Here is an 11,449-nt window from a genome sequence, read left to right as displayed (position 1 = left end):
TGTTTCTTATAGTTTTTTTCTGTACTTTCTTGTTTGATGCATTCTGTTTTGCAGGTCCCACTGGGGAAGTTGAATCCACCCAACTAGTTGCTAGCGAGGACATAGTTTCCAAACTTGCTGCTATGGGCTTCAATTACCTCCATTGTCAAAAGGCTGCCATAAACACTGCTAATGCTGGAGTTGAGGAAGCAATGACATGGTTACTTTCTCACATGGATGATCCAGGTTTATGTCTACTCTTTGAACTTTTTTTTAAGCAATCATCTTGTCTAAGCATATGTAATGAAGTTGATCTTTTGATCTATAGAGGATCTAGAAGATATTTGGAAAGATAATTCAATTGGTATGATTTTCAACATTTCAATGCAGATATAGAGAAAGCTACAGATTGGATATTTAGTCATCCTGAGGCCTCAAGCTCAATGGATACAGATGCAACCTCAAACGGCGTGCAAGATAGTGATCCTAGAGTACCAGATGGAAGTGGATAACGATAAAACTAATATTTATTGGCAATTGTAGGATTCTTATCAAGCAACTTCTATTAAGGCAATGCTTTTGCATGATTATTTCGTTGAAATCCTACTGTTGCCTTAGTTCATTACGTTCATGGTTTAAATGGGAAAAAGTACTGGTTAGCTTCTTGCGCTTATGATAAATGTTAGATAATCTTTGATGATAAGACCTTTCTGCTTTGCGTGATGGTTCTTAAACTATTTGACTTAATGGCTTAAATCATTGTTTCTAGAAACATTGTGCATTCATTGTTCGAAATTCAAATGGTAGAAAGATTAAAGAAACTCTCTTGACTTTTTGATATCAACTAATGAATTTGTTTTTGATCCCTTGTTAAAATAGAAAGATTTGCTTATTCTCAAGATACCAGTTATATTATCATTAAAAAATTGTCAATAACTACACGGTGGAACTAAAGAGATGGATTTGGCTTGTGATATCACTGACGATTACTTCAGGGATGCCATCGACTCGGAACTCATCTTCTGCTATGCCATTATTTGTGCAGATTAGGCACACCCTACTTGTGTATCTCAGACTTCATCAACTCTTAACCACGTAATACTCTTGTACCACCCTCTCGCAGTCTACCTGTCTCACTCGCTAAGGGATGAGTTCATAAGTAGCTTGGTTTCAGCGTATAATTTTGAATCCACACATTCCTTTGATAGCAACAATCCAGACTTCTTGATGGTTTTGCATTCACAACACAATCATTTTGGACCTTTCTGTAGCTTTTGCAAAAAGAAAAAAAAAATAATATATAATAGTGCTCAACACTAACGCAGCAGCAATTAAATCTGTCGTTAAACATACTAATTAACAAGATGAATTAATTAACAAAATAATATATAACAAAATGCTTCTCATCATCCAACAGTACTCAACACTAATTATCCTAACACAATTACAACACAAACATGATTCAAGATTCAAAAGTAGTTAACGATATAAACTAACAAACATGTCTAGACTTGCAAATATTAAGTCAGTTACATTACAACACCAACACTACTTAATACTAACTTGTCAGATGAACTAACAACTCAATCAAGATAACGGCTAAGAGAATCAAGTTTACCATCACTAATATCCAAACAAATTTCGGTACATTTATTATTCCCGGATTTTGTCCATGAGAAGCATTGTGCTCTAACTCAATTTTGCCTGATGAACTAGTATCAGCCGTCACCCACTTTTGTCATCCATGTTGCCCACATTTGTAATAGTATCTTCCAGGATTCTTGGTTGATCTAGAAATACACACAAATGTTCTTCGCCCGCAGTCCCTACATGGTACAGATTCAAATCTTGTATTGTCGATGCTGCTATAACTTGAGGATGCCATGGAATAACAACCTAATAATCAAATTTCCTTCACATAGATTAAAAATAAATAAATTTAACAAAAAAAAACTCTCAATAAAGAGAAGAAATATTTTCATTAACATCAATTTTAAATGCAATGCCAGCATGTGAAAACAAAAGAAAGAGTAGTTCATTCTGTTATGTGAATCTGTCAAACTAAAATAGGCTCATGAAGCCAACAAAACTATCATATCGAAAACTAAGACCCAACTTAAATATCCAATTGCGAGGTATTTTATTACTGCAATTGTTCACAAGCAACAAACTGCAAAGTTCTTTAGCCTCTCATTCTATATTATTCCCATGGGTGGAATGGCAAGTTGGGATAACATCCTTATTAATGATAATACAGTTTAAATCAAAACTGGGCTCATGGTTCTTGACACGAAATTCTAGAGTACTTACATGTTACAAAATATTTAATCATGGAAACAACATTTCTATTTGCAGGCCAAGGCTTCCGGCACTTGTGGATACATTCTAGTCAAACACTAGAAAGTGATCATTCACTCTCAATATACCCTTTTCATGTCTAATTTAATCATAATATATTAAACAAGGATTTCAATTCTATATATCCTTCAAGCAATTTATCAACTATTCTTATGAGTTTCCAGAGAACATCACAGAAATGATATGGTGCTTGTCAGTGTCAAATAATAAGTTAACCAGAACGCAGTATAAAGTTTTAAATTCTTGAGCAAAAATTTCAATATCGTTTTACCTTTTCAATGCCTCCTCGGGATATTACCTCAACAAAAAGACAATGAAGGTCAAGCTCCTTGCCCCTGATAGTTCGCACCCTGTGAAAGAAAACAAATCACAAGATTAGCTACTGGTTATGTTCGATATATAACCTATCAGTAGTATACATAAAGGAAAATATCACGATGCTTAAGTATACACCCAATAAACGAAGATAATAGATAAATTCATGTGGTACTTTAATCCAGCACTAGGTCTCCAGCCTGTCCTTCTCGAACGCCTGATTTCACACACCACCACAAAACTGAGGGGTCGCGAAAAAACAGAAGAGGAGGAGGAGGCGTAGAGTTCGTGACAAAACGGAGGAGGAGGAGGAAGAGTAGAGTTAGGGCACGATCGCTGATGGAAGAGAAAAAATGGAGGAGGAGGAGAGGTAGGGCACGGAGGAGAGGAGAGGTCGCGAAAAAACGAAGGAGGAGGAGGAGTAGAGGTCGGGCACGGAGGAGAGGTCGTGAAAAAACGGAGGAGGAGGAGGAGGAGTACTCGTTAGGGCACGGAGGAGAAGTCGCGAAAAAACGGAGGAAGAGGAGGAGGAATAGAGCCAAGTCTGTGATTTTTACTCTGAGTTGGACTTGGCCACATCAGCTGCCACCTAAGTCGCGCTGCGAATTCGCTGAGGGAAGTCGCTGCTCGCATCATTACTCTATAAACTATAATGGTTACAATACAATTGATTGGTGTTTCGTTAGACTTGAAGTACCAATTGTAGTCAGTTCAAATCTTCTATCCTCGAATTTCATGTCCCCTCTGTCCCACTCGTTGATTGAATAGAGCATATCACATCTTAAGGATATGGTGCACATCACGAAATTACCACAGATGTCTAATCGATAAGAAGACATGGGGACACAGGATCTGGGATAGAAGATTTGAATTGTATTGTAACTGCAAGGGGTTCATAACTACAATAATATAAAATTAAAAATTAATTTCAGAAAATAAAATATACTGAAGTAGGATTGAAATGAAATGCCTATTGATAAAACCGAGACGATTCTAATAAAAACAAGAACACTCTTTACAATTTTACCTGGACTTTTGCCTCCGAAATTGTAAAGAGTGTTCTTGTTTTTATTATATTGAGACAAGAACACTTTCAAATCTATTAAAAATTAACTCAGGCACCTGGAACAATTTCAGAAGCCCATGGGTGATATGATCCAAACGTTTAAAATTAATCCAACGACTAGACTCCTTCAATATTATTTTATTTTGAGACATATTATATATATTTAATAGATTTAAAAGTTAAATTATAATAAATTTGAATCAATAAAATTTTACCTATAGAATTTGGATTTCTCTCATAGCTTATAATGTTAAATGTTCACAGAGTATATATTATATATATTTAAAATTTAAGATTTAAAACTTTAAGTGTTTAGTTATAATAAATTTAGGCTCAGACTTTTCTCTTAAGTTATAATGTTCAAAATAAATAATTTTAAGTCACGAGGTATAATATATATACATATATTTAGGATGTTAAAAAATCAAGGCGCCTAGATTAAATCTAGACGACTAAAAATTAAATAAAAAATAAAAACAATGAATCGAAATGCCAGGATAAATTCCAGACCATTGTACAGTGAACGGTGCATATCGTGGTGATCGCACTATCATTTTCGCATTCAGTTAGATGGTATCACAAATGATTGAAAAAAGCCATGGACTGTACACTGCTTTACAAATTCTATGTTCTTTGGGATTGCTTGCTAGTGTTCAGCAAATTATAGTACCTAACTCCTCACTATACTTACAATTTAAACGCCCAAAACATTACAAAAAGGCAGTGTTTCAAGGTGCTTGTAGCAATTCCCGTATATCGTATCCTTGAAGCTGTACGAATAAGAACCCTGTTAGGAAACAACTTCGATATCTTTTAAAGCAAAAGTCGTCAAGACATCTCTTCTTTTACAATCTATTATTTAAATTTATCAAAGGGGGATATTTGTTCATTCACATTTCCACAGCCAGAGTATATCAAACATGAGATTATCATAGGAAAGTTTTTGTTTTATACACACGATCACAGTAGTGCATTTTCTGAAAAGGAATTAATCTTCAGTCGAACATGTATTCGATAACTTTGAAACATCTAGTGAATTATAAGCACATTTTCATCTATTTTAATCTAGTTTGGAACTTGAATAAAACAATATGCAGTTCGAGATCACACAATTCTGCCTAAAGAAGGATGCATGATTCTGAAGAAAAAGGCGGCTACATTTGGTTTTCCACCCGGGCATTATAGAAATATAGTATAACACTCATTTGCAAATTCTCAAAAGGACCATATAGATGAATATACAGCACAGAGTCAAAAACCAAATAAATCACTTGTACAGTGTACCTGAAGAAATGTAAGCAATAAGATCACCCCCGAGTTCCAGAATGCATGAATTGTGATCGGCGTTAGTAGATTATGAGTTTGAGCATATGAAAAACCTAAAGCCACCCCTGTCAAATGCAATAACAAACAGAATCAATTTTTAGAACAAAGAATCTTACAGTAAATTAAGTTCATACTCATATACAGTTATTAATCCATCAAAAGGTTTTAGCATACGGACTATTAAGCTGATGTGGAATTCAACAAATCAAGAAAGTTTTATCAGGAAGTTTCAGGTAAGTTTTTGCACAGAAAACATAGGAATAGTTGGATAACCAAAACTATTCAGTTGCAACTAATAAGATCTTTTTGGCAAGCCGCTCATGGTTTGCGCACATACTGATAAATATGCAGGCATCAAGCCCTTTGTTAACTTAGCTTAAGTGGTTCTACACCCAACTAAATTAAATTACTACCTAAAATGAACAGCTGAGGAAATTCTCCAGGAGTTAGATGAGCGAGAGCGAATGTTGCAGCACTTATAATCACAGAAACTGGTGTTGGCAGACTGCATACAAAATGAAAAATTAATATGAGTTGAGAATTAGTATACATTTTAAACACACAACAAGAAAAGTATTTTGTGGTGCGTTTGGTTCATAGAATTAGCTCTTCTATTCCCTGTGAAATCTAGAATAATATATTTATAATCACTAAAATAAACATTGAATTCTAATTCCATTGCAATTGTGATTCTCTAATTATCTTTCTTAGTTATTTCTTCCCTTAGTCGAAGGAATAACTATTTGTACTCCATTCCATTCTTCAAAAAATATGTATTCTTACTTTGTTCAATTCTCAAAAGAATATATATTATGACCGAGCAAAATGGTCTGGGCAAGCACAATAAACTATTCCTGTAATCCGGCTAATTATTTATCAATTCCTTTTGTGAAACAAATGCCCCATTAGTTTCTAGATAAAATGCAGTTTACAATATCACTTGGTGATGCTATATGAAGCACTAGAAAAATGTGAAGTGTTGTGAATAACAAAGTATATTTTTGAACAATGAGGCAGGGTAGGACATGTCTCCTCCTCTCTTATTGTGTGATGCTTTCAGATGGCAATGTTGATCTGTCAGTTTCATATTAGTCGATGGTGAATAACTATCTATGTACATTTTGCATAAACTAATAGCTCAATGACAACTGACAACAACGAATCAGTTGATCAAACTTTAAGATAGACCAACAATTGAATCACTAACATATTGGGAGTTGGAATTAACAAGTATTATGAAAAGAAAGTTGGAACAAGGAATATACTATTTAGTTAGAGATGCCATGAGAAATCCCCGGAAGATAGTCTCCTCAAGAACTGGGGCTAAAACACCAGTTATACCCACCAGACATGCAGTGCTATCATAAACCAGATTTTACATAATCAGACATTCACTTAATCTTCATTTTAAAAGCAAGATACAGAACGCCATACCTGATACCTGAAGAGCCAATCAATGGCAACAAGCGAACTAAAGCATCAGTCTGGCACATAATTATGCAATAAGCTTAGAAAATTTTGAACTAAAATTTAACTTAATTTTTAGTGCAAATATTGCACATTAAAGAATTGTATAAAAAACCAGATGTTAAGACTGATAGGACAATATTCAAAATATTGGCAACTGCACGAAACACAACAAAATAACTGTATGACATTAAAATCAAGATCTATATCGCAAATATTATTAAATACCAGCTACAATTATATTTTAACAGGAAGATTAAAGTGCCATAACTAGTTCTCATCCATAATGAAATCCATCACAAGCAATTTTTAAGAATGTATTTGTGGCTTCCAATAAAATCCAAGTGGATTGGCTGGCATTGAAATGCTGCTGCAATAAGCAAGAAAACCAAGGAATGATATTGGTGCCACTTGAGATTGTCAATTGTACCCACAGACTTCTGTAACGTCCAAAGTGGACAAGCCGCATTTGGTTTGGAGAGGTAACCATCTATAGATATGGTAACATAGTACTTACCTCTCTCTGTCTCTTGTTCATTTTCCATGGAAATCACGTTCAGTTGGGATTCAGAACCACCAAAATACCAACATTCAATTCCCAACAACATCAGGGCCATGATGTCCAAGTAAGAGCTCATCCAGGGATGGAGTTTTCATCCTGTCTCCTTTAAATGTTTGAAATGGTTTTCGTGTTACGAAAGTGTAAAGTTGGAAATTTTTTTGGGAACTCGTCTCACGTACCTACTAAATCAAGAAAGTAGATCTTCTTCCGACCTACCTTTGCAATAGTTTTCTTGCACAACCGGCAAGGAAATTAAATATGTCAAACAAAATTTAGAAAAATACAATGAAAACCATTTTTATTATCCTTCAAAGCAGATGGTCATATACAACATCTAACCTCTCGTTGTGGATTTTCACCATGAAAGGCATTCAAGGCAACTCCTGTTAGAGCAATAGCAAGTAGTGCACCAATGAAACCGATTCCTGCCCACAGGAGCCAACCATCCCGTAGTTCAAATGGTCTCCTGAGATCTGAGAAATTTATAACATACCCATCAGATAGTTATGTTGACGGGGATGCTTCAATTCCTTTTTCATAAATTTCATACTATTTGAAGAGCGATTTTGCACATCACTCAAGTGAAGACCAGAACTACCATAATGTTTGAAATAAAAGGCATGTGCTACCCATAATAATCAACTTATTTTGTGGATTAAGTCTCAATGATAGAGCAGTTCTAATAGTTAAGTCATGGAAAATAATCCTCATAAGCCAAGAATATAGTAAGAAAAATAACCAAACATAATAAGGACAAAGAAAAAAAACTATCAAGTTCACATGTAACAGCAACAAAATTTCTTTTCGTTCTTTTTAGAGAAAATTTAATTTTTTATATTTATTGCAATGCAATTCTTAGACCAATTGAGGATATCAGTGCATATTGACTGTATTACAACGATGTAGATCTTAGCTCACATATGATGTTGAAAAACAAGAGATTAATGAGATCTCACCATAACAAAACAGATCATCTGGAAGTGGCTCAAAGCTCTTGGTGATACCATACATCACCCCTAGCACAACTGCTGTCACAGAGCTGTCCAATGATACACATATATGATAAGAGCTACAACTCAAACAGAAACAAAACAAAATGTATTTGGAAACTAAGATCGAGGATATCCACTCATACAATTGCCCAGCAAACAAAAGTTCTGCTTTCTCATCCAAACTAACTTCCCTGCCTTCGAAACCAAGATATGGCAATAGTGATGCCTCCACTAACCCTGTAAGGACAAAGCTGTCTGGAAAATTTTCAACTTCTATCTGTTGACAAATATCAAACAAACACTAGATACAAATACAACTCAAGGTGACAAAAAGGAAGGCAATTAAGCCATTTTTTGTTCTTTTTCAATCCAAAAAGAGAAATTGTGGCACATCATTTTTCAGAATAGTTTTGAACAAAAGACTGTGTGGTAATGAACATCGGCAGAAGGACAACACAAATGCCATAAACAGGTATTCAATTAAAAACAACTTTTTTTTCTTTTTTTATTACAAGAATAAAATTGTGGCACAACATTTCTAGAATAATTTTATAAAAAAGATTCATTGATCAATGATGTACACCAGAAGATTGCCAACAAATGAATGCCATAACAAGCATTGAACACTAAGCTGCAGCATACCTTAGTCCGCATGCCATCATTGTAAGCGTGATAGTTTGCCAACTCCATGGCACATCCCACCTACGAAGGACGAGCCATTTCACATTTGAATCCTGTAATTACTATCAAAAACTGCATAAGGCACAAGGATAATACGACTGCACGAATCTAGTCAGACAATTGCAGAAGTTGCTAGCAAAGAATTCTAATTCCAACAAAAAAACAAGCTCCTTTTCATAATGTGCAATAGGTTATAAACTACAATCTCATGAAAGACGATCTAATAAAAGGGGCAAGGGAAGAACGAATAGAACCGGCTTCTGCAGCAAAGGAAGAATCAGACCTGATAGTCATCAGAAGATGTGGACTTCAACTTGTCATCGGCGTTACAGAAGCAGGTGGTGGTAATGGCAGTCGAGAGAGGTCTCCTGCTGTCGCGGCTACGAAACAACGGCAGCCATTTGGATTCACGGAGAAACGAGGTGCGCAAAGGACCGAAGAGCAGCAGCAGCGTGCGGCTTGTCGCAGCAACGAGCCTCGGCCGGGCTGCCGAGGGCGGAGGTGAACGAAAGAGAAGTGAAGCCATGGAGAAGAGATAAGGAACTCTCTGGAAGAGGCGTGGGTCGGATCAAATACGCCTGGGTCGAAAATTTTATATATCAATTAATTAAAAGGGAAATTATATTTATTCCCTTTAAACTTTCAAAATTAAAAAAAAACACACGTAATTTTTAAAATTCTATAATTTCATCCCAGACACACGATTTCTACGCAACTGTGAATGTCAATCATACCTCAAAAAAATTTCTCTCATTTCCATGTAATAATTATTATTTTTTCTTTTAAATTAAAATAAATTCTCTTGCCTCTTTCCTATTATTATATGCAACAACATGTAATAATTACTGTATAACAGTTCATATACATTATAACAACTACTATACAATAACTGCTACACGTTGTAACAACTATTATACAATAGTTACTACAACATAGCAGTTGTTGCACCGTTGTAACAACTACTGTATCGTTGTAGTAGCTAATACACGGTTGTATCAGCTATAGATTCTATAACGTTATAGTAACTGTTACAATGTTATAACATCAGTACTATAGTGATTGTTACATGTAATAATAGGAGAGGAAAGAGAATTTTATTTTAATTTAAGAGGAAAGATAAAAAAGTTGTTGCAATGAGAGAAAGACTAAAAAATTAAGTTTTGACCATATCAGATAGCCCACGTCGGATTTCGCTCACAGTAGTACAGGAGGCATCAGATATCATATCATCTCTCTCTCTCTCTCTCTCTCTCTCTATATATATATATATATATATATATATATATATATATAATCTGAAAACCTAAGACATAAATCCTAAACCCTAAAATTTGAGAAGGGATTCTCTGGTCTGGTTTTTCCTGGTTCGCTCCTGATCCGCTCCGCAATTGTAGTCGAATTCTGACTGGAGTTTGACCGCAATTGACTGCGATCCCTCCCTGGGTTCACCTTCTTACCTAGGTTATAGTTTTGAGCTGAGACAGGCGACCAGAGGCCGCTGGCGGTGGGCAGACTGTATGGTGTTGAGCAGGGGACGACCTACCCATTGTCAACGGTCTAGCTTAACCCAAAACTATAACTTATGTGAGAAGGTGAATCCAAGGGAAATCGTAGCCAATTTTGGCCGAATTCTAGCCACGATTCGACGTATAAATTGTAGAAGGGACCAGGGATTGTGAATTAGAGGATCTGTACTACTAAGATTTTTTTAAAAAAAATATATATACTAGATCTGCATGAGTGTGTAACATAAGGTGGCCTGTATATCAAAGTGTTATATGTTAGTACACCCAGAGCTAGAGGGGGATGAATAGCTCGTCTCGTTTCATTGAAAATGATTTGCAACGGAAATTTAAAGTGAAAACTTTACCAATACTAACACAAGGATTTACTTGATATCCACCTGAAGATAAGGTGAACAATCCAAGGATTCACGTTGAGCACACTCTCTAATATCAAAAACACTCATTCTCAAAAACAATCCAGAGGTAGAGAAACTTCGTACAAGATCACATAAAAGTACAATACAAACAAGAAGTAGATACACAGAACAAATGAAAAGCTCTCTTGTTTGATCTCTTGTAGTTTGAAGATGCCTTTAGACCAGTTGGAAAGTATAATAACACTTGTCTTCCAAGCTCAAGGTCCGGTAAACAATAACGGAGAAAATCATAGAAGAATCATGTGAGTGTTGTTGTGAGAAGTGTTGCACGTTTGAATCCGCATGACGCCTTTATACTTCGCAATCTAGGGCTCTCAATCGATTGACCTTATCCCTAATTAATTATCACGTGAGATCTGAGTAAATCCCGCCATCAACCTGTGCAACTGTCGTATCTCAATTAATTGATCAATCGATTGGGGAGATTTAATAGATCAACTGATCAATGTAGAGTGCCTCTGTGCTCTCATGGAAACTTTGGAATCGATTGAGCTCCTTCCTAATTAATTCAACCTCTTTTCCACGTCATCGCGAGAAACCAGCCCCAACAGATCACCTAATCGATTAGACTGGATCAATCGATCAACCGATCGATCCAACCACGTTCTATGCTCTCATGAGAAAAGCCTCCAGTCGATTGGTATAGCCCCAATTGATTAGACACTTTCCCAATCAATTAAATGATAGATTGGGACTCTGGCTCAATCGATTGACCAACCTTGACTTGTCTAACCAAGTATAAGGTTTTGTTGCCCAACATC

General features: G+C 35.7%; 1 protein-coding gene across 4 annotated transcripts; it reads right to left on the bottom strand.

Moving 5' to 3' along the window:
• Nucleotides 1–4,284: 4,284 nt before the first annotated feature.
• On the bottom strand, nucleotides 4,285–9,310 carry LOC122047887 (membrane-embedded CAAX protease MroQ-like). Of its 4 annotated transcripts, none has more exons than XM_042609415.1 (10): nucleotides 9,030–9,310; nucleotides 8,708–8,799; nucleotides 8,209–8,316; nucleotides 8,030–8,112; nucleotides 7,413–7,546; nucleotides 6,479–6,528; nucleotides 6,310–6,402; nucleotides 5,458–5,549; nucleotides 5,003–5,109; nucleotides 4,285–4,488 (listed from the first exon to the last, which is right to left on the bottom strand). In XM_042609415.1, exons 1-10 carry the CDS (start codon nucleotides 9,270–9,272, stop codon nucleotides 4,447–4,449), a joined length of 1,044 nt encoding a protein of 347 aa, XP_042465349.1. In that variant the 5' UTR covers nucleotides 9,273–9,310; the 3' UTR covers nucleotides 4,285–4,446. The 4 variants fall into 4 exon arrangements, with proteins under 4 accessions (XP_042465349.1, XP_042465351.1, XP_042465352.1 ...); XM_042609417.1 differs by having other exon boundaries at nucleotides 8,209–8,342; nucleotides 8,708–8,808; nucleotides 9,030–9,172; XM_042609418.1 differs by having other exon boundaries at nucleotides 8,708–8,808; nucleotides 9,030–9,172.
• Nucleotides 9,311–11,449: the final 2,139 nt, after the last annotated feature.

The sequence above is a fragment of the Zingiber officinale genome, chromosome 2B, assembly GCF_018446385.1.
Source record: "Zingiber officinale cultivar Zhangliang chromosome 2B, Zo_v1.1, whole genome shotgun sequence".
In the NCBI taxonomy this organism is placed as follows: Eukaryota; Viridiplantae; Streptophyta; class Magnoliopsida; order Zingiberales; family Zingiberaceae; genus Zingiber; species Zingiber officinale.
The sequence above is the reverse complement of the archived record's forward strand: the minus strand, read 5'-3'. Positions and strand labels throughout refer to the sequence as shown.

What these genes read in the sequence shown, in the direction of transcription:
- LOC122047887 (XM_042609415.1), bottom strand. Translation starts at nt 9,272, where the DNA reads ATGGCTTCACTTCTCTTTCGTTCACCTCCGCCCTCGGCAGCCCGGCCG. An exon ending in CTTTTGTTTGCTGGGCAATT is followed by an intron (nt 8,113 to 8,208) that starts GTATGAGTGGAT and finishes ATCATTGGACAG; the next exon opens with CTCTGTGACAGCAGTTGTGC. An exon ending in ATGGCATCTCTAACTAAATA is followed by an intron (nt 5,550 to 6,309) that starts GTATATTCCTTG and finishes TTTTGTATGCAG; the next exon opens with TCTGCCAACACCAGTTTCTG.